Source organism: Neolamprologus multifasciatus, chromosome 14, assembly GCF_963576455.1.
Source record: "Neolamprologus multifasciatus chromosome 14, fNeoMul1.2, whole genome shotgun sequence".
NCBI lineage: Eukaryota > Metazoa > Chordata > Actinopteri > Cichliformes > Cichlidae > Neolamprologus > Neolamprologus multifasciatus.
In genome coordinates this window covers 9,866,107-9,892,804 of record NC_140452.1, presented here as the reverse complement: position 1 = coordinate 9,892,804, position 26,698 = coordinate 9,866,107, and the positions used below count along the sequence as shown (strand labels likewise).

At 40.1% G+C, this 26,698-nt stretch overlaps 2 protein-coding genes across 8 annotated transcripts; both read right to left on the bottom strand.

Annotated features, from left to right (window-relative positions):
* Positions 1 to 14: 14 nt before the first annotated feature.
* LOC146503535 (bridge-like lipid transfer protein family member 2) lies at positions 15 to 21,731 on the bottom strand. Of its 7 annotated transcripts, none has more exons than XM_085130999.1 (40): positions 21,577 to 21,731; positions 20,914 to 21,053; positions 20,663 to 20,789; positions 20,458 to 20,507; positions 20,238 to 20,379; positions 20,038 to 20,156; positions 19,883 to 19,943; positions 19,623 to 19,809; positions 17,386 to 17,509; positions 17,141 to 17,265; positions 16,971 to 17,038; positions 16,750 to 16,886; positions 16,440 to 16,594; positions 13,141 to 13,334; positions 12,563 to 12,860; positions 11,654 to 11,859; positions 10,495 to 11,545; positions 10,210 to 10,401; positions 9,683 to 9,885; positions 9,129 to 9,247; positions 8,838 to 9,061; positions 8,526 to 8,716; positions 8,271 to 8,370; positions 7,967 to 8,166; positions 7,576 to 7,873; positions 7,333 to 7,490; positions 6,947 to 7,153; positions 5,850 to 5,949; positions 5,451 to 5,633; positions 5,239 to 5,360; positions 4,979 to 5,134; positions 4,363 to 4,484; positions 4,094 to 4,274; positions 3,814 to 3,900; positions 3,205 to 3,315; positions 2,990 to 3,125; positions 2,593 to 2,717; positions 2,407 to 2,508; positions 1,266 to 1,400; positions 15 to 1,179 (listed from the first exon to the last, which is right to left on the bottom strand). In XM_085130999.1, the coding sequence occupies exons 2-40, from the start codon at positions 20,982 to 20,984 to the stop codon at positions 994 to 996; spliced, it is 6,753 nt and encodes a 2,250-aa protein (XP_084987125.1). In that variant the 5' UTR covers positions 20,985 to 21,053; positions 21,577 to 21,731; the 3' UTR covers positions 15 to 993. The 7 variants fall into 7 exon arrangements, 6 of the variants coding, with proteins under 6 accessions (XP_084987125.1, XP_084987124.1, XP_084987130.1 ...); XM_085130998.1 differs by having other exon boundaries at positions 20,914 to 21,050; XM_085131004.1 differs by having other exon boundaries at positions 16,440 to 16,558; positions 20,914 to 21,050.
* A 116-nt stretch (positions 21,732 to 21,847) lies between these two features.
* glod4 (glyoxalase domain containing 4) lies at positions 21,848 to 26,576 on the bottom strand. The gene is made up of 9 exons (XM_085131015.1): positions 26,281 to 26,576; positions 26,047 to 26,096; positions 24,925 to 25,045; positions 24,678 to 24,822; positions 23,194 to 23,330; positions 22,981 to 23,067; positions 22,778 to 22,891; positions 22,610 to 22,696; positions 21,848 to 22,519 (listed from the first exon to the last, which is right to left on the bottom strand). The coding sequence occupies exons 1-9, from the start codon at positions 26,368 to 26,370 to the stop codon at positions 22,454 to 22,456; spliced, it is 897 nt and encodes a 298-aa protein (XP_084987141.1). The 5' UTR covers positions 26,371 to 26,576; the 3' UTR covers positions 21,848 to 22,453.
* Between the last annotated feature and the right edge of the window lie 122 nt (positions 26,577 to 26,698).

The window sequence follows — 26,698 nt, the reverse complement described above, 5'->3', positions numbered from 1 at the left end:
TGACACAAATGGGCCATGATACGATCCTTTTAATTGAAATACTCAGGGCTGATCAGAAATGTGACAAACATCAGGATTTAGCAACGATTCAACGGAAAACAACCGCGGTTACAAAAATATCAAAATACTTTGCATAAAAGTGCTTTAGTGTTCAAATTACAAAACACACTCAGCAGTTAGGTGCAACACGCATTCTTTTTCTTTTTTTTTGCCACAATACTGTCACACACACCGAGTGCCACATTTTACCACACATCATCATGTTTTTGTTGCTCTGTTCCTGTCATATTGCACTGAGGTGAGGTACAGAAAAACAGTGAGCTGAGAGGAAGCAGGCCACCATTCAACATGGAAAATATAAAATAGCATTTTATATAGGGATAAAGGCCTTCTTGTCAGCGACAGTCATACAGCCACGATCAGTTTCTTTAAGCTTTAATTGATAAAACATATTCTATGATCAGATTTGTTTTTTTGTTTTAAACAACTGACATGTGCTTCAGTTAAGTGTCATTTCTTCAAGCGGAGTGCACCGTGTTCCTGAGCCCGCAGGAAGTAGCATGTCGGTCTGGGATTTTCAGAAGCAGAGGAAACAGTAACAGTGAAGTGCCAGCTACATACTGTAAACGTTCCTCGCTACATTCAGTGCAACCAAAGCGGTCGTTCTTTCCAAAGGTTGCAGTTTATGACACCAGAGTGAAGTTTTTAAATGGCACACAAATAAACAGAATAATTTATATTTGGTCAAAATGGCACTCCAGTTATCCCGGAGCTGCTTGAGATTCAAACCTAAGACACAACAGGAGTTAACTGAAAAAAAAAGAAGAAAAAAAGATAGATCAGCAGGCTCATGTGATACAGTAAGATATTTCCAAAATCCACTTGAAATATTCCATCGTGCCCCCTTTTTCATCCTGATTCACAAAGCCAGAGTGATGCTCTGTACTTTTTCCCTTCAGCTGCTCTAGACGACTATCCACTCAATTCCAGGCGTCACTTATGTCGTCTGAAGATACTCTTCTTGCCAGAGCTCTTGTCTGCAGTGCTGAGACCGATGAGGAGTCGTGCTTTCTCATCTTCTTCCTGCTGCTGTAGGCTGTTGTCCGCCTTCCCTTCAGATGCCTTCCCCCTCAAGTCTGAGCCCGAAGCTGGCTTCAGACGCAGTTTCTCTTTTATCATCTGAGCAGCAAGGAGCAAAAAAGACAAGTTTAAAAATATCAAAGATCTGCCTGTCCTTTAATGAAGAGATAAGAACGTTAATGTACCTGCGCTACAAGTGCTTTTCGGCTGTCTCTTTTAACAGCCATGGCAAAGTCGAGCCATGTCCATGTATTGTTATGGTACTCCAAGCAAGGCAGAACCAGATTCAAGTCCTTCCAGTCGACACTGTTCTTTTCACCCTGAGAGACGAACATTTCACAGGCAAACACAAGATTAAAGGGGATCTGTTCTCTTAATGGATATTCATTGTCAGCATTTTAAGTAATGATGTTAGTGTTTGCACAAACAATCACTGCATGTAATATGACAAGGTTGGGCAATGCAGGAAATGAATGGTACTAAAGCTGAGCTTCAATTTTCTTATAGCTATGTTTAAAAAAAACTGCTGGTTAAAGATTTGGTGTGCAACGTAGAAATTCTGTATTTTTTTGTTTGTTTGTTTGCAAACTATGTAAAGAAAACATGGTATGCTTACTAACAACCTCTGGGTGTTTGTCGGATGCATTCATAGCTCAGTACAATCTTTTTTGAGCCTGTCTACCTGTGAGCCAAAAGCTTTTAAATATATTGTAGCTCTTGAATGAGCCACACAGATCTGGCTATGAGCCACCACCCATCTGCTGTTCAAACCTTGTGTTTGTAAGCAGCCTATCAGAATAAAGTTGGCTTAAAAGGAGGATTGGCTTTAAGATGGTTTCAGACAGAACTGAGGGCCAACCTAAGGCCCAGTGCAAGGTGAGACCCTCTGTGCTCATATGAGGACATCACATTTTGGTTTTTCTCCATTTTATTGATATTGAACAGAATGAAGCAGTGCTTTATGCTTTGTTAATGCTTTATTGTATTAAGCTGTGGAATTTAAAAAAAAAATTACTATCTGTTTAAAGATTAATGTTTTTATATGTATGATCCAACGATCTCAAAATGCATCTCAAACACAAGCTTGGGTCAGAGGTTAAAAATTGGTTGTTTTGAATTGCGATCCTTTCTGAAAAACAAAAAGATTTTTGCCTGGTGACAAAGTTAGTTATATTCTAATATCTAATATTTGGCAGTTAAACAATGCTTAGTTAAACATATTTTGTATGAATGAGTTTTGTTGATCTTTGCATTTAAACCAATAAATAAATGGGTCCTGAATCTTACTGTAGAGGTATGTAGCAGCTGTTATGCACAGAAACCCACCTTATAACTGACACAGAGAGGCACTTGTGGAATCTTGATGTAGATGAATGAGTTGTTCATTGCAGCTCGCTCTTTCATCTTATCAATGTCATCGACGGGATGCTGAGTGACAAAATATAAAGTCTACTTACTCTGCCTTAAAATAAAGTTCTATACATTTTAGCACACATAAAATAGCATCTCTACCTCTGGAGCCTTCCTGAATGACCTTCTAACCCCAGCAGTGCGGTTCAGTCCCTGGGTGACACCTTTGCTGGGACCCATAGCACCCATGGTGTCCTCTGACAATGGCCGCGGTTTGACAGGGATACCTGTATCACAGACAATATTAGAATAAGCTCTCTGGCCTCTGGGTGACTCTACACTTTATACTCCCGCCGAGTCTCACATCAAGGTCATATTCAAAGTGGCTGAGGCTCTACATAGAGCTCAGAGGGATGACATAACAGAAAAGCAACTTGACACTGCAAGTCTGGTAGCGAAAATGGAAACTATTGATCATTTAGGCAGTATAAATTTCAGGCTGATGACCACACAGAGATGAAGTGCTACGGTTATATTACAGCTGTTGATAAAAGCATACCAGTAGTAACCAGCCTAAATTTGTCTTCTTCATCTGTGACCTCCTCCTCTTCAACATTTCTCCCCGGGAAGAAAAACCCCATCATTCGTTTGAAGAACTGGTACATCAGCTGGATGGTGAGAGGCACCACATTCACCTGATGATGAAAACAAAATAGTGTTAGAAAAAACATTCAATCAAGCACCATAAAAGTGTTTTAGAGTCTTCATTCTCACCTCAAAGTGTTCCTTCACAGAGATTCCTCCCACAGGGGGGCGCACTTTGCTGAAGATCCGCAAAGCAAACTGGCGTCCAGACTGGCAGTTACTCTGTGGACGAAGTACAACCTAAAAGAGATGAGAGAATTAGATTCAAACACATACATGCACGCGCACGCATGCACACACGCACAAAAGTGATTCGATTTGAAAAAGCTCTACTGAGATTGAGTTTGAAAAAGACACAAACACCACGTTTCATTGATGAAATGAACACAGGAAAGAAGGAAGACACTGTAAGGTCGAGTGAACTAATGGCTCAAACATGCGTCTATGACTCAGGTGCACATGCACAATATGAAACTTCTCGCCACTGTTCCAGCTGTATACATACCCTCAAACGCTGCACAGAGGAAACCAGGCACAAATAAGTTAGTTCTCAAATTGATGTCTGCCATATATGTCACATTGTGCTTGGTTGTAAAGTGACACAATGCAAAGTGGTTTGTAGAAGAGAGGACTGGCTAGTCTCAAAGCTTCAGCAACCAAAAAGCAAAGAAAATAAATGTAAAGCAAGTGAAAATAAGCTATTCAGCCTAATCTGAATATTCCGATAAAGTTATTTACCTTGTACGCTGCGTTCGGTAGCAGGTTGTTCATTGTGAACCACCCAAGCTCCAAAAGATGCTCTGCTGTATCATCAGACTTGTTCAGCTGCAAGGAGACATTTTTCAAAGTGGTTATCACTCAGTGATCTTATCAGCAGGAGAATATCAAATAACATATGTTAACCTCTTATCCAGTTTTTAAAATGCAGTAAGGAACTAAAGACAGTGAATTTGTGGGCTGTGGTGAGAGGCAGATGGATTGTCTCCAAGCTCTGGATGGATTATCATCATCTGCTCACCTTGCTGTACATAAATCTCTGCAGCTCCAGCTCGGCGATACCAAGCTGTCCGTCCTCTTCTGTCAAACACCAGCGGGCCTGTGCAAAGTAGATCTCTGTTCTCCTCACTACACTGACATCCTCGGGAGGTTTACGTAACTCCAGCTTATTTGCCCGCTGCAGCTGGAAATCCTTAAAACATCTGGAAAACAGATACATTTTTGGGTTTTTTTTTTACATTTTTGCCATCTCTGCTCTATGCTGGATGCAAATCAGTGCTGACATAAGACCTGATGAGGATGTTGAGCTCTTCACTCTTCATCTGCATGTCATTCTTCTCCTGGTTCAGCTGGTGCTGCAATCGTGCATTAATCTCGTTCAGTTCATCGCAACCCAGTTCCTCAGATTGCGCCTGCAAGATGAAGAAGAAACAAAGTGTTTCATTGACTTAAAAGACCCAGGCACTGCACTCCACTAATACAGTGTCACACATGTCCAACATGGTGCAAGCTGCTATAAAAATCCAGTGTTCGATTTACTCAGATATTGCAGTGTGCTTTGCTTTTAATGGGTTAAGCAGAGATGATTAGGAGTTCCACAGACCCAGATAGTCTTTATTTTCAAACTTGAAGACACAACTGCTACTAACGTAATATTCTATGCAAAAAAAACCTGTTCACACTTCAATGTATAAAGCATGCAGTTTTACTGATGTGTAAAATTACCTCATGTGCTTAAAGATTAAGAGTAACAATTCAGGTTTACTGTTTGACTCTAACAAGACCTTTGGCATATGTAAAACAACTACACTGATGGTCACAAAGGACTAATTTTATGGACTTAAAGACAATTAAAAACACAGTCAACTTCTGGGCTTTTACACTTAATTTTAAATTACACGCTTACCCTGATGTTTGAATAAATCTGTTTCTCAAGGCGTCTAATTTGAGCAAGGTGTTGCCTAACGGCCTCCTGAAGATGCAAGATGCTGCTGCGCTGCTCCTCGGGGTTACTGGAAATCTCCAGCTGGAAACGCACTCGCTGCTTTTTCTCACTGTGCTCCTACAGAAACACCACACAGAACACAGAAGAAACACAGTCAGCAAAAGCTGAAACATTTATTAGGGCATGGGAATTATGAGCTAGCTGTTGCATCTCTAGCCCACCTTGCGTCTGGGCTCCACGTGTAAGAGCAGGTTGTTGACAATGTCCAGAATCATAGCATACTGAACTGGGTTAGTGGATATCTCAAGATCATGATGAATGAGAGTGAAGGTGTCCACAGCACCTGAAAAAAAGAAAAATGAAAAATCACTCTCTTATTAGAAAATTAGCACTCATGCTTAAAGATATGTGGTCTGTTGGTGGTCGAACATACCAGCCTGTTTCTTCAGCAGGTCTTCCTTCTCGTGGTTGTTCCTCAGCTCTGGAGGCTTAATCTGAGTGGCCAGCTCTGGGTTGATGTCATGACTGTAACTGATGTAGTGCATCCGGCAACTACAGCGCGAGATGATACGCTGAACCTGCTGAGACTCGTTCACCTGTGCGGGCTGGTTCCAATCTGCAATCAAAGATCAAACAATATTTGAATCAATCAATAACTACAATACCCATTTTAGCTCTGAACAAAAATATAAATATGCCAGAAGACTTGACAGTAAAAGGGTCTTTCTCAGTGTATAAATGTAAACATCCATGCACTCAGTCATGTTTTTTATTTATTGATTTTTACAGATGTAGTTACTGTGTGTTCAGTGTCCTGCAGTAAAAGCCACACCTGTTGTGGTGCTAACCATTCCTCCCACAGCCTGGCCACTCTCCATCAGCTCCAGCACCGAGTCCAGGTTACGCTGCCGGTGCTCCTCAATGTTTTTCACCTAAAATAAATAAATAAATGAATAAAAAACTCAAAGCTATGGTGACAAAGCTGTTAAGTTAAAAAACAACAACAGACAGTTATTGTAAATCTTGTTTAATACTATGGTAATTATTTTCTCTAACAAAATGTTTAGTCTATAAAACATCGAATATGTCAATTACAACCTTTCAAATTTCTTTATTCAGTCAGCAAAGACTGCCCTTTGTCAATTTCTCACTATTTTGCAGCAAAAACAACTGAAATGACTTAAAATAAAGCAGCTAATCAGTTACTTGTGTCATCTTTTTAAATACAGTGTCATAACAGTACAACTTCATGGCACTCAGAATGACCTGTCATTGGTTTTCATTTAGAAATTGCAATTTTTTAAAGTTTAACTGCAGACAACTTCTGTAAACAACAGCTAAACCCTTAAACTTTTTGTATGTGCCAAATACAAATTTAATTCTTTAAAGAAAAGATTTTCTTAAATGCAAAAAATATATAATAATCTCAAGTACAAAGTAAAATAAAATAAGATATATGCAATCTAAAACCTTTACTCTGTTCTCTTGGAAGGCTTTCTGGCATTAATAGAAGGCAAGTTTTTGTGCTGCTGAAAACAGACTTTGAGATTGTGTAGATATTAATTAATATTAATAATAATTAATTGCCCAACCTAACGACCCTTAGGTCACTGGCTTTAAGGGCTTCTGGAGGCTTTCTACAGATTTTTCACTGTATTAAACAAACAGCAGCAGTTGGAGCAAAGTTTGCTTTTCTTCACATCAGAGTTTTCTAAAGAGATTTCTGTTGCAGGCCTTGCTCGTGTTTATATCGTTTATCACATCGGTGCGCTACAGAGCTGTGCATCAAACAAAATATTAAAGCAGAGAATTTGTGTCGAGAATCTTTTATAATCAAATGTTTCAAATTACTCGATGAATCTTTGCAGCCCTAATTCTGCAAATTAGGGCTGCAACTGGGTTAGTTGACCCCGTGAGAGCTTAGCCTACCTCCAGCCACAACTGTCGGTCCTCTTGTTCAGATGGGTTGGGCTCCATGGTGGCAAAATACTGCATACCATCCAGCAGACAGGTCCAGGTGGTCTTCTGCTTCAAGGTGTCGTTATACCAGGCAGGGTGATGCTCACACTGCAGCAGTTGAGCCTTTGCTGCAGACACCAGTACACAGCCGGCAGTCTCTGTGCCACGCAACATCATCTAAGTAACGCAAAGGATGATTGAAAGATAAACACCTGACAATCAATCTGCATCAATTAATCCAAATTTGACAGATTAGTTTGCAAGTAAAAATAGTGGCAATCTACATGAACGTCATATGATGGGTGAGGAAAAGTGGCAAATTATTGAAATATAACTGCTGTTATTACTGCAGTTACCTGACAGTTGACCAACTCAATAAACCAGTTGCGGTTATATACATCATCAGTCTGACAGGCTGCAATGCCACACAGCTGGTCGCTGACACCTGAATCCTCTTCTGAAAACACCACAAACTTGTCTGTCTCCTCAATCAACTTCTGAAGCATCGATGTGCCTGAAAGATAAGTGGAAAAGCAATCAGTTAATAGATGTTCAAGCCTAAAACCGTGGCCTTTTTGTTAGTCAGGTGACTTCCTTACCTTCATTTTGACTTTTTTCTGATCGGTTGACAGAAGCAACAACTGGTATGGTAGGAGCTGTGGTGGGGGAGTAGGTGGTAGGAGAGCGTTTGAGCTTCTTTGTCTGCAGTTGTGTGTCGATTCTCAGACCTTTCAAAGCTTCAGTGGAGAGATTTCTTTTCAGTACAGATGCCTTTTTGTAGCCATCATATAGCCCAAAGGCTATGTTTCTGTTTGTAGTTGTCCAGGAAGCACGTAGATCCACCAGACGCAATTTGTGAGTATAAGAGGCATTTGTTTCATCCTTTGCGTTCACCTCCTGACAAAGAAGACACAGATAAGGACATTAATTATTCATGCAGTCGCAGTGAAAAATACATTTAAACTCCAGCCCTTAGGCTCTGGCTGCTACCTCCTCCATACGATTGCTCTGTCGTTGGTAGCTAAGGGATGACAGGCTGAGCAGGTGAGTCTTCTTCACTTGAGTGTTGATCTGGTGGTCAGCAGTCTCATCCCAGGTGGAGGCCATCAGGTGGACTGTCACCTGTGAGAGCTCACTAACCATCTGAGTCACATTCCACTCAGAGATCAGCCTCCTCATCACAGTGCCAGCTGAGACACCACACAAACACACAAAAGCGCACACATGTAAACTACTGAAGAGTACTTTATGTGATGTTGTGCATCCAGCACATCTGTAAGTAAATTGCTTTTACCCTGTGGAATAAGTCTTTGTGTGCCCCGAGTGAAGACGTGGCCTTTGTTGCACTCCAGTTGGATGCCTCTCTGCTGGGCAAAGGAGGCCCAATAATGCACCTAAAGGGTACACAATATATAAAATGTGCAATAATCAAGAAAAACACTAATATAATGAACAGTTACAAACTGAGGCATATTTGATGGGAAAAATGCAAACTTTGACCCTGAGACCGCTGCTGTTGCACACACTGAAAAAACAAAACAAAACCTACTTGTAGTTGTGGAAAGGCAGCTGTGTAGGACATCTGCTTGTAGTGCTGACCAAGCTTCTTGCGAATTGGCTTGAGGCTATGGAAGAGCTTGCCTCTGCAGATTGGCCGAGATACGCTTGTCCAGGTGGCCCAGAAATTTTGCATCCAGCGCAGTGTGCTGCTGTACAGGAGGATTCTGGGCTGATAAGTGTCTACGAAGAAAAAAAGAACAAAACCTTTAACTGACAAAAGTAAAATAGATATAAAACACTGGTTTGTAAGTGTGGTAAATTTAGTTTACATAGAACGATGATTGAATAGAGTTTGACAAACCTGTGCCACAATGCTGGTTAAGGTCCATGGTGATGGAGAGGTTGAGGTTCTCAGAGCGAAATGCTCTGTAAGAGTCGTGAGGCTGTCCTGAGGTCACGTCTGCGATGTTCTCCGCACAGCAGAGCATTACAGCGTGGTGGTCATGGGGATTGCCATGGCAAAGCCATTGGAGATCAAGGGTCATACACAGGTTGGGTAGGTGTAGAAAACAGATATCATCATACCTGGAAAAAGACACTTATTAATACTGAATGTTTCTCTGCAAACACTGCTTTTATTGCTTCCACTTACTTTGACGCGGTCCTGACATTTACATCCAAGTCTCCTTTAAAAGCAAACTGGCCGGGGTTCCAGTCAAAGTTCAGCTTATTCCACTCCCAGTGCAAATTTTCCGTGGTATTATAGGGATCCTGTAAGAATCATAACAAATTAACCTGTTACTAATTTTGCTTAGCACACTACCTCAACAGCCAAAACACCCCTCAGTTTCTATTAAAAATATAAAGAATCCAACATGAATAAACTTAACCAAATAGCAGTGCAATATCATCAAAATACTCTTGTTTTGTTTTCCCTAAAAAAATATGTTATTCATCTTAAATCTAAAGTAAAGTATTTATAAAATATACTTTATATTTTTGCCAGGCTATCTGTGCCCCAGCTTCAGTGGCTCCTGCCCCACAGTTTGTAAACAACTGGTTATCATGGCATTGCTAACAGTGTCAAAACATAAGAATTACTTTAAACAAAATGGAGAAAGCTGCCAAAAACATAAAAATAAACTGATATTGATAATAACCTGTCACAGGTAAACATAAATACTAAGTAGTAAAACAATGTTTTACCTCTGTAGCCAGCTGATGAAGATTGGCCTGATCAATGTCCATGACCCAGTGCCCGTGCAGAAGGAGACGACTTTTGTCCCACCAGGCCAGAAGAGGCGAGGGATCAGCTGTGGGTTTGGTCAGAAGGTCAACTGACTGGCCAATCAAAGTCCAGGCAGGGTCCCAACACGGCCCCCAAACAATAGTGTACAGAGAGATGTTGGCTAGGGAAAAAAAAACATGTAACAATTCCAGTGTGAAACATTCAATTCAATTCGAATTCAGTCATAATCACTGAGTAGTTGTATACTTTAAAAAAGTGTACACTTTTCTTTTTTAGAGGAGTTCTAGTTTTGTATGTTCAAGGACAAGGACACATTTCTCTCCTCATTTACTCCTGAAAATTCAGTCTTCTGCTTCATCAGTTTTAGTCTAAACAGTTGAACTTTTAAATCACTTATTGGTCATAGTCACAGGATTATAGCAGATTCTTCTGCATATCTAGACAGGATTTTGGGAGACTGACCAACATTATACTCATAACTCACATTTGAAGTCATAGTAGAACTTGAGTGGTGGCATATTCCTGTGGACTGTTACATCTCCCCACGGTGGTCCAAGGGGGACAGTCTGTTTGCGCCGACCTCTCAGCTGTCCATCTTGCTCTGTGCCAATCAGACGCCCCGACAGCTCCCAGTCACGGATCTCAAACAGGTAGCGAGGGTAGTCCCGAATTCTCACTGGTACAAAACAAAAGTAGTAAAACAATAAAAAAAAGTTTGAAAAAATCCTTCTTTTTTTTGCCTTAAATGGGCATATAAAGGTGCTCTTACCCAAAAATGCAGCTAGTTTAAACTTGACTCCACGGCACCATTGGACGACCAGAGGGAGCCCATCTCTGGGGAAGGGACTGATCCCATCAATGTCCCTCAACTGTTCTCTCACCCTGTCGGGGCCATGAAGGGACTGATCAGCAATGACAACAAGTTGTAAGTCTGAAACAGTCCAGGTCAGTAGCGACTTCCTCATGGGTGTGTTTGCATAGAGGCGGCGTGAACGTTGGATGTAGATCTCTATATGCTTTTTCTCCAGTGAACTATACAGCTCTTCTATCTTTCTAGCCGGGAGAAGTTCTCCATGTTGCTTGCGGAGATCTGCCACCTTCTTATCCAGAAGCTGCAGACGTTTTGCACTCTCTTTACTTTCATCCTTCATCAGTTCATAGTTGTCTCGCAGCTTGATTTCAAAGACATCGTCCAGGAAGACAAATGAGAACTGGCTAATTTTGAAGATAAGGTCAGGCGGCAGACGTTGGGTTGCTGAGGCCTGGGTTGGGGACTGATGGAGACTTTTTAGCCACTTCTGCACACTAATAGCTTTGTCAAATGTGTTTGAGAAATTGTACTGGTAGGGGAACTCCATAGATAAGGAAGGACATGTCAATACCCAGACACGGTTATGAGGAGTGGTGAGGAAGGGGAAAGTGTCTCTGTGCAGCTGCATTTCAGTCAGATCTGCATGTGTCTCCACATCTAGGTCATTAAAAGAGACTATATTGTTGCCATCAAAGTTGAAGATCATTGAGGGAGAGCGCATATGCATAGAACTGCCTTGCTTTGAGAGAGAGAGTGCATCCATGTGCAGCAGAATGTAGTTCTGATCAGTAACATGAGCAGTTAAACGAGTACAGCCCAGTTCAACACGCAAACACATGCCTCTATTCTGACCTGAGGCAGCTTCAGTGTTCACTGGTTTAACTGGCTTTTCCTCTCCTTTCTCTCCACACAGCATTAACCAACACGCCTGACCTTCAGTCATGTGCTGATATAGGACCATGTGGTCTGGTGGCGTCCATTCGACAGTAAGATCCTCTTCACATTGAACCTAATTAAAGAAATCAACATATTAATACACTCTGAAATAAATACCGCTAGCATGCTGAGATGGAAATTTATTTAGTCCAGATAAATTCAATTCAACAAATGTGGTTACCTGTATGGTGTGGGTGGTGATGTGGTACCACAGCGTTAATGTGGTGAGTTTTACTATAGGGTTGATGGTTTGAGAGGCGGGACAACATACTTCCATGTTCTCTGTGACTGTCTTGATCACAGACAAGCTGACCCCCTGCAGAGACACCCTGGAGCTCTCAGCAGAGGTCAGGACTCTGACAGTGTCCATCCGCAGAGATACAGCTCCTACACAGGAAACAAGAAAGAAGAAATAATACAGGCAAAAATGTAAGCAAATCAAAAAAGAAAATAGTGAAGAGAAGAAAGTGGAGGTCTCTTTTGGAAGTATCCTGGGAGAGAGAGTAGAGGGAAAGCTACAACGCAAACGGCACAAGATGGATTTGTACCTAGACCTCTGCAACAGCACATGGACTGTCTGCTCAACCAAGTGAGCTATAGTAGCAGCCACATTTTTATAAAGCAAGAGATGTAACTGACAGAATGCATTCAGATTAATTTTGATTTTGAAAAAAAGTTACAAATTTCCTCACAATTTACTAAAGCCAAAGGTTACATCAATCAAAAACTAGTAAAACTAGCAAAAAACAGTAAAATTCCTAAATGTTGCAGTGTTGTGAGATAGCCTACCAACAGAGTAAAGAAACCTTTAGCTCTATATGCTTTAAACTGAAAAGCTATGTGACAAAAGTGGTTTTAACTGTGAAAAGCAATACACCTTATTCTTTACACATAAACAATTTCCTGTTTAGCATACATGTCCTAATATGATTTAAACTACTACGCAATTACCAGAGTGGTTGCTGAAAAAGTTTATCAGTTGTATGTGATGATTTGTTTTATTGCCACATTAGTTACATTTGGAATTAAAACTGTAAAAGTCTTTTCAGTCAAACAGCTCTGCATTATAATAAAAATGCTCATTCCTTACCTGCAACATTAGAAAGCGTGAAGACATTAACGTCCTCTAGACAGCAGTCCACTTTAAAAAGCAGGTGTAGTTGTGAGGAGGGGATAGGTTTGATGGTGTCGTCATTACAAGGAGACAATGGAGTCACATCTGGCAGCTGTGACTCTGGATGACGAGGAAAACACATGAGAGACAGCAAGCGAGACAGACACAGTGCACAGGTCTCTGAAAGCTCCACCTGAAGCCCTTTCAGGCTGGACTCAATGTTCAGACTCAGAGGCTGGCTGCTCGACTTCATGTGGGGTCGGTTCAAACTCCCCTGGAGGGAGAAGAGATTAAAGAAGAAATCCTTAAAATCAGTTTAACGTGAAACCACATGTTCTGATTTTGCATTGCTCATATAATCTAGAGTTGGACAAATTGGAAGATTTTCCAAGTTTAAACTGTAAAAAAACAAACAATATCAGTCACAAGTCACTTCAAAGAAGGTTACTGATAAGAATTTAAGCTTTCGCTATGAATAATAAAGTGGAAAAAATAATATAAAGCATCAGTATAGAAAGATACAAATGTTTATAAAGGTTTGTCTGCAGTCCTACCTGCAGGCTGAGTGAGTCTAGGATTAAGGCTTCTCCCCATACATGTTTACCAGGAGGGTGGGGTGCCTGCTGGATATGAGACCCCTGACCCACCCTCCACCAGAAATTGTCCAAGGACAGCGAGGCACGTTCGTGCACATTTTGGGACTCTTGATTCTCACTCTCAACTTTAATGTCAAGGATATGACGCAGTTCTGAAGAAACAAAGGGTGTGCAGACAAAAAAAAAACCACTGTAAGTTAAGCATAGACAGTATAAAAGATAAACACTGTCACAGTTTTACTTTTTTTTGTAAACACAGAGGGAGATGTAGGTTCAACCTTGTAACCTAGAACACTGGCTAAGAACTGGGAATTACAAATTATTCGCCAATCAGAATGTCTACGATAATCTTTCGACTCTAATAAATACCACCATTTTCAAAATGATGTTCATGTTTTACTCGATATGACCTGAAACTATGTGCCCATAAAAAGATCAGGAAAACGTTTACTGATGTCAGAAAGCAAGTATTTCTAAGTGGTCCCCTGGTGGCAAATAAAAAGAACTCATTTAGCCGCATTTAAGCACTAGCTTCACTTTTCAGACCATGTCTTTAGTACTTTTTTAATTCAAGTGACTCTGAATAAAAGGAGACCTCTTTCTAGCGTCATTGCTTGAAGTAGAAAAAGTTAATGAGTAACATTTAAAAGGGCCCTGTGGAAAAACCTTATCTAATCTACGCATGTTTGAAAGAGGTTGGCCTAACAGTTACCCATAGAACAAGGTTATGATGGAAAATGTGTTTCAAGAATAGAGGAGACTTGTACATAATAAAGTAAAGTAAAAACAAAGTGTAAGTAAAGTAAAGCTTTTCAGGTAAGGAGTGCTGGGGTTTAACATAGCAGAATCCACCTGCAACACTGCATACTGTATGGGTAATTCTTAACAGCTTGTTGTCCTGGTAGAAGGCTCAATGTGAACAGCTGCTAGTGCAAGAGAGGGGAAGTGGTGAATGATCTAACCCACTATAGTACAGGAATTACATTACAAGAATTTCAGCTGAATAACTGAAGGTAGTCAGGTAGGTAAAGTCACACAAAATTCCGGGTTATTTTTCTAAACTTCTTTACTTCTATTTATTTTTCTGGCTGTTCTTAGATATGTAAAAGTGGCTAATGCAGGGGTCGCAAAATTTCAAAATCCCTGGTAGCCCTTCGGGCAGGGACTCTTCAGTTTTTGGTAGCCCAAAATAAATTTAAGTAGCCCAAATAAAAAAGAGAGCCATTTTTTGATTGATGTTTTGTTTCCTGTTTTGTTTCCGTTACAATATTGTATATTAAAGTATAATATTGTAACGGAAACAAAACATTAATCAAAAAATTGTTGAAAAACAAATTACAACATTGTATAAAAATTACAATCATCAACTCAAATACTTGGTTCTAATTGAACAGAAATTTCTATGAACTTGTAAGAACTGTGTAGAACATGAATCAGTCTGTGTCAGATCCTGAATTTGAAATTTCCACTGAAGTCACAGGTAAGAGGCAAGTGGAACCAAGATCGAGGCCATTTGCTTTTTGAAGTTTGCAAAGACTGATAAGTTGTGCCAGTGGTAGTTCACTCTTTGCAACATAGTACGCTGTTCTAAACAGATTTTCAGGTTTATTTTTAGTATGTTATTTGCAATTGGTGTTTGTTCCGGGAAAGATATTGCAGACTGAGCAATAATGCATTTCTTGCATTTCTCATGGGTTCTAATGGGGGCCTTTCTTAAAATTACTGGTCCCAGTAACAAAGGCGCTTGTCGACTCGAGGGAAAACCAACAACACGCCCGGCAGAATATTATGTTATTTACACGGGTGCACATAAGTGGTCCGCATGTGCACCAGATATGAAGTTGCAACGCACGTTTGCGTCCATATAAAAGGCAGTGTTTTTGTCTGCTAGAGTGAGATTTTCACGGCACATTCCGCACCACATCTCTGTGCGTTCATCATTTGTTTGAAGCCAGCTCACCTCCTGCAACCACTTTTCCGAGAATACGCGCTTCTTTTGTGGTTCGGACTCCTTCTGACATTTCTTTGGAGGTGGAGGAACACCAAAGTAACTGCTTAAAGGAGCTTCTTCGACATCTTTAAGAGTTCTAAACAAATGTCTGTCCTCCTCCAGAAAATGTTATGTACGCAAACACGCGTTGCAACTTCTTATCTTGTGCGTGTTTTTTATTTTGACAGCGAATGCGCACCTGCGGACCACTTATGTGCACCCCTGGTTATTTAGCTCGTCATATTGCAGCCACAGAAATTCTTTTGTCCATGAAACCATAAAGCTGCACTTTCTTTTTGCCTTATAGTCTGATTTGTCATAACTTTTCCATTTTGTGGTAAGCTTTTCTTTGGCTGTCACTTCTTCACGCTGACCTGTCTTATTTGGCTCAGCAGAACTAAAATATATATCCTGCTGCTTTTACACAGGCACTCACATAACGCTCAGCGATTCTCTGCGCGATCAACCTCTCACATGTTTAAGCTTGCTGCGGGAGATTTCACTTGTCATGTTTGCATAGTAAGCTAACGATTGATAAGACGACGTCAGAGGAATTGGTGTGCAAATTATCGTCACTCACCAATCAGTGCTGTCGCTCCCTATACACAGTTTGCGAGATTGCAAAGTGAAAGCAAAAAACAAGCGCAAATTCAAACGCGATTTCAATATGTCACATATTGATAGTGGCTCATCGATGCCAATGACATAATTACCCGGCTACATTTCCGAAAGAATGCAAAAGCATTGACATATATTTTTCCTTCCTATGACAGCCAGACTGGCAGGGCAGAGATAGATTTTGGTAGCCCGACTGAAAAAAATCGCTAGCCCCGGGACGTCGGGCTAGCGATTTTGCGAGCCCTGTAATGGTAACAATAAACTAAATTAATGGTTGCAACTGTACTAATCCTGAGCTTACCATCTGACTCTGCTATATAGAGCATCATTAACATTGAGCACTGTCTGGCAATCAGCAGATGGGAAAACTGTAAAACCTTAACTATACCGACTAAACAGACGCTAAATAATACTGGACAGTGGCAAAAAACAGGTTTGATTATTTCCAGTTTCATGCCAAGGAAAAGTTAACTGTTGAGAAAATGCTATAGGTGTCCAATTTCCATTCTACACACCTTAACCGATTTTTTTGTGTGTGGATGAGTAAATCTTTAAAAATAAGAGCATGTTAAAATAAATATTCCTGTATAACTATTTTGCATCTGGCACTTTTGTGAACATAATGCACTCTTCACATAACAACAAGTACCTCCATTGGCAGAGAGAAAGCCCAGAGCAAAAGGTGTGGTGTCTCCCAGCTGAACAGACACATTGATGTTGGACACAGAGGTGGTGATCATCACGGGAGCATCCAGGTGAGGGAGGCGCCTGAGGAAAAGGAGGGTGGGCAAATAATCTAACGGACTACACCGCACAAGGTAAGGTAATGGACAAAAACAATAGAGAATGAGTGATGCACAAACAGGGATAATGAAGAGAAGATGGTGAAAGGTGTTAAGAAGATTTTAATTTCAGAAATCCAGCAATCTAACTATGTGAGTTTCACTTTTACAACTTGCCTTTTTCTGTGTGCTTCCTTCCTGTGGAATAGCTGTTCCCATGGAAATAGATTGAGCCAATGGGAAAACTCCTGGTGACGGTAGTGAATGATGCAAGTGTTGACGACGACTGATCCTGAGATGTCAATTGATGTAACCTAAATTCACAGAGACACGAGGGAGAAAGTCTGAGTAACTGATTTACAAAACGATGCAATGTGGCCTTAAAGCATTTCCCTCACCTGCAGGGTTGTCTTGATTGTGTTCACACAAAGAATTCTTTGCCTACTTTGAGACAGCAGAAGTCCATCTGCCAGCAGAAAAAAAAAAAAAAAAAAGAGCGTGTTATTCACGACTTCTTCCTCCTTCCAACTCTCTCTGCAATAAGTCTGGCGCCCAGCTGTCCACTTACCCTCGAGAAGGAGCTCCAAGCTGCTCTGGGGAAAGCTCAGCTCAGGAGTGAAGCTTTTAAGAGGAAGCTGCTCGTTGTCACGTCCATAGCAGACCTTTAAAGACTTTAGAGTCCAGTTCAGGTGTCTGTACAGGTAAGACAATAGGGTCATAAAATATCTGAAACAACAGATCATTTAAAAGAGTAAACTAATGCAAAACTGTGATCACAGTATATACGCAGCTAGATGTAGAACGGTGACTCACCGTTTCTGGCTGTGCATCGACAGGGTTATGTTTGTGTTATCAAATTCCACATTGACCTTGTGGGGAATCAGCTGATGAAAGCGTTCCACAGTCTCAGTCTGGATAAATTCATCATTTTCACTCTCTAAAAGGAAATAGTATTTGAGTAATTAAATTAGTGTTATGTAAAGTATTATCAAAAATATCAAGCCTATCAAGCTGGCCTTTGAATTTTAAAAATCTATGACATAGTTAGAAAGACAAAATTAGCACTTCTTCAACCTTTAATAAAACGCAGGTGTTGACTTTCTGACATTGTGCATATTCCACGGGATTTTATTCTGTAACATGCATGTTGTTTAAGACTACACTTAATATTATAACTGTTAGAGTGGAGGTGGATTCTTAATAATGCAACTGATTTTGCATATGAAGGCAGAGCAACCTGGGATTATACTGAGAAGTTAAATCACTAACAACACAACTTTAATGCATTATTTTCTACTAATCTATAAATATGTTTCTTATAAAAATACATACTAAGGTTACGTGTCATTTCCTCTTTTTTGCTCGTGAGAATGTTAGTAGTTATTTACATGGACAGAACCACCAGCCTCAACTGTATGTGCAATGTTTATGTTCGTGTTTTTAACTGCAAGCTATTTTTAACATCTGATTCAATGGCCTAACAGACCTGTGCATCTATAAAGAAACGGAAGAAAAAAATCATCTTGCTTTAAACGCTTTTCAAACATTTTCTCCTGTTTTTGTAATGAATGTATAACTTAGTCCTACTTTGACTGTGTTGGTAAAACTTTATCATTAAGGACAATTCAAACACTCACAGAGGCCAGTGAAGAGCTATGATATGACCTTGTTTTCATTTTCTGGTTGGTTAGCAGAACAGCTAAAAATATCACAGATGATGGAAAATGTCCAGGCACTTTTAGAACACGCAAAAGATCAAATGCAAAGGCAGAAAAAAACAACAAGTAGGGCAGCACAGAGTGAAGGTCCTGTGGATGTACAACAGCCAAAGCACTGTTCTTTATTCATCTAACACTTGACAATACTAATTGCAGGATAGACCGTTTTAAAATGTGATTTTCATAAGGGTTCTTCTCTCCAATTCAATAAACATATCATTAAAAAAAGGATTATTAAAACTTTACCTGCAGTGGTTGGATAAAACTGTACTGTGCAAAAGTCTTGGGTCATTCATAATTTCTTTATATTTTGGTAGGAAAATGGGAAATAGGTAGAGTGATTTATTGAAACATGTTCAAACATGCGTGGAAATACAATTCATAAGGAAAAAACAGAGTCTGTACAAATGTAATGAGCTTGAAGGTCAATATTTGGTATAGCCACCATTATTCTTCAAAACAGCTTGAACACTTAGGGAAGCTTTCTAGTAATTTCTTTCAGTAGTCTTTAGAAATACTTCTCCAGGCTTCTGGAAGGACATTCAACACTCTTCTTTGGACACTAGCTGTTTTGTTCTCTGTCAAGATGATACCGCAATACTATTAAGGTCTGGAGAGACGGGGGGTGTGCCTTTGTGTCTGTCCAGATTGTTAATCAGTTGTAGGTAGTTTTTTTTTTTTTTTTTTAGGCTTCACACTTTAATTTGCCCTGCACCTGTGCAGTTTCATCAGATGTTTTTTTAAGGACACACTGCACACCATGCACAGATATTCATTATATTTGGCTAATAACTGTCTGTGAATCACCTTGTTAGTGCAAAAATACTATTTTATGTTTGCCAAACTGTGTCATGTTTGGCATTTTTTGTAGACTCAATAAAAAAAGGAACAAATAAAGTGCCTAAAGATACAATTTAAAACTGGTTCTTTGCTAAGTTGTCTGCAATGTGTAGACACAACACTGGTTCATCCCTTTAAAAAAAAAAAGCTTGAATGATCAATGTTAAGGGGTTTAACAGCAAAAACATTCCTCTGAAGATGGTCATTTACAAGGACTGGACTGAAAATGAGGGAACAAGCAGTCAATGTCCATTAAAAAAACATTAAAAGACTTTCAGAACGCCTGGGGAAGTATTGCTCAAGACCACTTTGAAAAATTACAACAGTCTCACTCCTTGGAAGCTATATACAAAGAAATGAGAGGTGGCTCAAGACTTTTGCACAGTACTATAGATTACAATTTGGAGAAAAAAACGAATGCAAATGAATGTGATGGATAAACACTATACTTAAAAATCATTGCTTCCATTTCAGAGGTCAAACGTTACTCACCAAATGCACCATGATCTTTCTCTTTGTGGGAAACTGCTGGAAGCTGGAGTTGACTGAGGAACAGCCCCTCGTGCAGCTCTGCCATTAGAGTCCTCACACTCAGGGACAGACAACCTGGCTTCATCTCTGGTAAACTCACATCTCCAGACAGCAACAGGCTAAGTGCCACTTCAGCCAAACATATGTCCTAATATGGAGAGCACATCATTTACAAACATTCAACCACCTGTTTCTATTTCAGTGACAGTTACTCCACTCACCAGTTCACTGCTTTTGAGCACTTTACTGCTTAATTGTCCAACCGAGAAGTTCCATGCCAACCTGTAAAGAAATTTTTCAACATGGATTTCATTTTGGACAACTAATACAAACTATTGATTCAGTCAGATTAGTTATAAACCAAAATAAATAATACCTTTTACTCTGGTGGTCAAGTAACAAGGTGATACCTGCAATAGTCATGTGCCATAGAGATTCTGGCAGTGCTAGGTTTAGGACCATCACGTTGATGGAGCTGATGTGGAATGACAGCAACTGGAAATACAAAACAGGAAGTGAGATACTGTGTACAAATAAGCATAAAAAGAAATGTTAACTTATCGCCAGCCTTCATACTTGTGACAAGAATCGAAGCGTTTTGGGGCTGACAGAAATCTTCGCCGACTTTTTTCCATGGCTCTGCTTCACCAAAGGTTTTAGTGGTGCTTGCAAGTCAAACCGGACTCTGGTTTCTCCAACACAGAATGCCAGGTATCGCCTGAAACACGACTTATGATATTATTTGCTGCTAACTGTTTTATCTCAGACTATCTGGGCAACACATTAAGCTACTTACGGTAAATCCTGGTTTAGAAGTTTACTTGAAATCCATATCCTGTCAATTTCCTGCCATTCACAGAATTACAGCAAGATAAAAAAAAAAATACATTTGATAGATGGTAAAGTACACAAACTCAGTCAGAAGTGAACCATTGACATGGGAGTGGTTGTTTAGCATGTGCCGACTACATAAATGTCATGTAAACAAAAACGTGTCCTACCAAAGTATGCTGGGGGTGAAACTGGATACTGACTCCTTGGACAGAAAAAAATCCTACTGATTTAATCTTCAGCTGAGCATTGAGGGCAGTTTGGAAGAATCGCACAGCCAGGGTACATATGAGCCACCTAGAACAGCGGGAAAATGTGCTACTTTAAATGAGGAGAGCAAGGAAACATCTATTAAGCAGTGCTTGCAGTTTAAACCATACCAATGATCGCTGTACTGTAGAAATTTCCACACATTCCTCACCTGAAAATGGCACACAGCACACCAATAGCCAGCAAAAAGATTAAAAATAATGATATCAGCAGGAGAGACATTGTGTCTCTAGTTGTTCACACCCAAATCTTGGGACATGAGTCTGGCTGCTCCTTATCTTCTCTCAGCTGCTGTCAAAGAGGAAGAGATGTACTTAAGCACAACATCCAGGTTCCACTCACTACTGATAGGTGACACCGACTGCTTGCAAACAGTTGCTATAACTGTAATTAGCTGGGGCAACACTTCCTACACAAGTTAACAGCCGTTCGTTGTGGAAAACGTTGACAGCTAGCCTCACAGAGCTAACACCGCTAATTAACTACAGTGTAATTACAAACCGACCACGAAACAGCACCTAGCTAAACTTTATCGCTCAGCTAACAGTGTAAAGAAAACACAAACCTCTACTAAAACTTGTTTCCCATTACCTAGCCGCCAGTGAGAAACACTCACTGCCAAGCAGCAGCAGCATTAGCCAGTAACCCAGCACTAAACAGTTAACGAAATTTGCCGCCGCGTCATCCAAAAATCTTAAGCAAATCTGGGCTAGCACTGTAGCACGCTAACGCTACCGCTAACTTAGCGGAACTCTTTTTTGCGCCTGTTGGTCGTTGGTCTTTTTGGCTTCACTCTCTTACAAAACTCACTTACCCTGACATATTCACAACACCAAGCTGTCGCAGCGCAGTGTAACGCTGCAGACAGAGCAGTTTCATGTGACAGTTGACTCAGAGCTTAGTAAACACTGTTCTCCGGCTCGCCGTGCTCAGCTGGCACTGGCAGCTTGGTGGAGCGCAGTGGTGGGAGCGGAGCTGGGGATTGGCCAGTAACGCTGTCTAAGCAAGTAATCTTTAACTAAACAGTCACACATTATTCAGCGGTTCACACCAACTTTAAACGAATCCATAAACAAGCAAGAAAATAAAATGCGCAACCTTTATTCCAGTCAGACATCAGTTTTACAAATACCAAATAAACAATTTATTCCCATTGTGCACACAAGTGTTAGACTCCTCTGCCACCCCCCTTTGGGAAAAAAAAAAATGTATTTCTACATTCTCAGGTAACATCCCTGCACCTGCCAGCCTTTTGGTCATTTGATTGTTTGCATATATGCAAAATGCTTCAACTAATGAGGAAGAACATACAAAATTAGGCAAATTCTCCTTCATTAATTTCTATTATGCTGTATGGCACATGTTTTCTAAATACAGGTAGACATGGGTAGAATATAAAACAACAGGTTCATGTGCACAAAATTAAGATCACATTGAAATGTCTTTTATAGATAAAACTGACTTGACTTAATGTTTTTTGCCCATCACTCAGCCTTGCTTTTAGGAAGAATATTTATAGGGAAAAAATTCCATAACAAGTGGTCCATTACATCATCTCAGGGCACAAATGTTTTTACATAACACAAAATTAATCTTACGCTGCCAGCCTAAGGCAGATCTATGCTACAGGTGCGTTGTGCGGCATCTCATCCTCATAAACTGATGAAAACTGACAGGTCGGCTGCTCCATCTCATGCAGCAGTCTTCTGTTTGTTGTGTCTGGCAAACCATTCATCACTTTTATCTTCAGCCATAGCCTGAAAAGTGTTAAAAGGATGACAAGCACAGTGAATATCTGACACATGCTGGATAAGCATTTGAGGGCTATGTGTTATAGTAACACCAACCTTATCAAGGAATTCATTCCCTTTGGGATCCAACATGGAAAGCTGCCTAAAGGCCTCATCTCCCACAAAACAAATCTCATGGCCATCCTAAAGCAAACATTTTACGTTTAATATTGTTAACTTAATGAATTTGACATCATTTCAGCATTATTTTGGGAACGTGCTTACAGGATCGGCCAAAATAACCACTTCTACTGTAGCTTTTCCAGGAGTGTCCAAGCTGACCAATGGGGTGAGAATTTTCTGATTTTCCTTTTTCATCAAGGCTTCAATATCTGGCAGCTGAGGAGTGTAATAATTTCTTATTATAATGTTGTTGGAAATAATTTATTTGCAAGTTGACATTAGCTGTTTAGAAAATAATAATTTACTTGCTCCCGCGGGCATGAAAACGCTATTCTCCCAAAAGCTGTTCCATGGTCAACCATCCCTCCAATGTCCCGAAGCTCCAGTTTACACTACAAAAAAAAATTGACACATATTACTCAGGCATCAACATAAACCACAAACATACAATTCAAACTTTAGCAATAGAACTATTTTAAACTTATCTTAGGGTTTAACGTTTAATTTCTTTGACTCACTTGACTGTCTGCAAATCCCATGAGCACCGTCTTCTTTTCCTCATTTTTGTCCATCACTTTCATCCCCAAGAGTGTGGACCAGTAGTGGGTCGATCTTTGGAGGTCTGATACCCCGAGACAAACCTTCTGCACAGGGTCTGGGAACAGATTACAGAAAGTAAGTGGTTAACAGGTTAACAGATGGGTAATTCTGTAGTCCTTTTCTACTCTATTTGAGCACTTACAGCACTTTTTTACTGCAAGTTGCATTCAGCCATAAACACACATATTCATAAAATTGTCTCTTTTAACCTCACACACAGACACACACACACACACCGGAGCAACTCAGGGTTCAGTATCTTACGCTAAGGATACACGCAGAGTAGATGGGCTGAGGATCAAACCACTGTGTGAACACACTTCACTTGTGTGTCATTGGCTGCATATGAAAAAATAAATATATACACTTCTGAGAACCAGCCTATTCATTTATGTCCTCCGCAATGGGCATTTGTTTTTGGCCTATATCTTGACTTATTAGACCTACCCTAATAAGTCATGATGTATGAGCAGAGGACATCCTGGGCTTTCCATTGATATTTAAATTCTTTGGGTGGCTTCATTTAGCATCAAAGAGGCAAGAAATCACAAGTTCAATGGGAATATTATTTTTTCTTCGGTTCTAAGGGAAGATATGGTTATGCAGCCTAGATATGGAATTTAAAATTATGTCTAAATAATGTCTTTTAAATAAGTGCATTGATATGTGAAAATTAGCAACTCTTTTATTTGTAATTTGGTATTTTAGCTTATAAAATGATTCACATCATATAAACTGGCATCTGGTGTTTTGATAATCACGCTTTATGACTGCTGGAAAGTGACTCTGGATGTGCACAAATAAACCCTTAAAAGAAATAAGATTCAGAATTGAGTTGCTATACTTTAGACATCTGGGTCTCCTTAAAATTCTTACCCAGCACCTGCTTACACTTTTTCCACATAATTCCGGGATTAATTCTGTTGATTCTGATTCCAGCTCAGTGATCATATGCCTTTTTTCATACAGGGTCAGAGAAAGATTTAACAGCTGTCACTAGTGAAGAAGCATCCATATGTGGAACATGTGTGGCACATGTGAGGAGATGGAAACTCTTAAGCAGGTTTTGATAGATCGCTCCAACTATGTCATGGAGAGAAACCCTACGCGATCAGAACTGTCAAGAATGGACATTACAGCCTTTTCTCTAAAGTCAATATTGAACTCTGATCAATATGAACTTACAAAGTGTTCATTTAAGTTTGTGCATACCAGACTGCATGTAAGGATTTGATCCTTGATGGAGGTTTATGAAGCAACCCCCCCCCCCCCAAAAAAAAAACAACAACAACAAAAAAACAAACCACAATATGCCTTTGTTGCATCCAGCCTGCTAGAAACCCAAGAAAAAGAGGAAGAAGCTGAAGAAGGAGCAGGCAGATTTGACTTGTGTGACACTCACCATTAGGAGGTTGCTCTTTGTCCACCAGATAGAAAGGATAGCCTCCAGGAGCCTGAGTCAGATACAGAGCCTCTCCCACCTCAGTGAGAGGCCACCCAAGACATTTAGCATTGCTTACAGCTTGGCTCGACTGCAGAGTGATCCCCTAACATGAAAACACACGTACAAATATCCCATATTGCCACTGTACACTGAATAACAAGACAATCTTTTCCTGCATGAAATGTGAAAACAAACTCTCACCCACCAAGAAGTCATTGCCAAGTTTATATTCTCCCACACCATAGTTGTAGGTCAGTTCAGCAACAAAATGGTCATCCTCTGGACCAAAGCCAACCATTGTCTTGCTCCATTTCCCATCATAGGGGCTGTACGGGAAGGGGGTGAAGGCAGGTTTACCACTAGTGTATCAACATCTGCATTGTCCTGTGAAAAAAATATTTGCCCTCTTCCTGATTTTGTATGTTTTGCATGTTTGTTACAGTGATATTTATTAGACCATCAAACAAATTTTAATATTAGTCAAAGATAACCTGAGTGATTTAAAAATAATATCCACTGGCAATGTTTTTTTTTAAAAATGAGACAGACCTAACAGAACCTGGCTGAAAGATATCTAAAAGAAACACATCATGCCATGATCTAAAGAAACACATTTGAAAAAAAGTCACTGATAGTTCAGTTAGTGACTAACACTATCAGTCTGGAAAGCATTACAAGGCCCTTTGTATGGATTTGGGACTCCAGTAATCATGGTGAGAGCCATTATCCACAAATGGAGAAAACTTTAAACAGTTGTGAACCTTTCCATTAGTGGCCAGCCTACCAAAATTCCTCCAGGAGTGCATTAACAACTAATCTAGTCACTAAAGAACCCAGAACAACATTTAAAGAACTGCACGTTTCCCTTGCCTCATTTAAGGTCAGTGTTCATGATTCAACAATAAGAAACAGACCAAAACGCCCTAGCAAGTCTACCTCTGAATGGCTTAAAAAGGGAGGGAGAGAGAGAGAGCGTCCAGACGTAAATCTGACCTTAAAGCGTTTTGTCCATGTTGGAAAATCATCCATTGTGGCTGAGTTCAAACAATTCTGAAAAGAAGAGTTGGTCAGAATTCCTCCACAGTGACGTGAAAGACCTTTTGACCGTTATCTTAAACGCTTGATTACAGTTCGTGCTGCCAAAGGTGGCATAACCAGTTATAAGGTTTAGGTGGCAATACATAGTTTCGTTAAGCCCTGATTTGTTTGACCTTGATCTGAAACATGAAAGTGTAACAGGAAAGTGGCAAATACGTTTTTCCCCTACAGGACTTTTATTTAGCGTTATACTGAGCTCAAGATTCAACTGGAGTTGTGTCTTATATACCCATTACAAGTTGCCTTGCAGCCTTCCTCAAACTCTTCGTGTCTTAAAATCTGAAATAAATAACAAGTAATGAGAACATTACAATTCAGTGATGTCCACTTCCACTTATACAATGATAACTATGGAAATTTTCTCAGGTTGTGCAACCCTGAAATTATCCGACATCAGCAAAAGCTGCTAGTCTACGGCGGCTTCAGTCCAATCCTACATTTAAATGCAGCTCAGAAAACTTACCTTCATACCTAGAACATCTCTGTAAAAGGTGGCAGTTTTGGTCCTGTCACTAACTTTGAAAACAAAATGCAGCGCTCGTCTCAAAGCCATGTTTGTTGACAGCCGTGCTACCTGTGGTCGTATCGATTTTTCTGTGCTCGACTGGTAATCACCAATGAACACATACCGGCTATTTGCAAGTAAAACTACAAAAGGAAAAAAAACCGCTGGATAATGTGTTACACCACCTGTCGTTATTATTAGTGCTGCTCTATTATTAAAGCAAAGAACGGCGACTGTACGTTAAAGTACAATGTATAAAATTCACAATCCCCCCCTAACTGCTCAGGTTAATGGTATGACCAATGTGTCATTGTTTTCTCGCGAGATTATGATCAAGCGTCAAGTTTGAAGCGTCAATAAATGTAAAAAAAAAAAC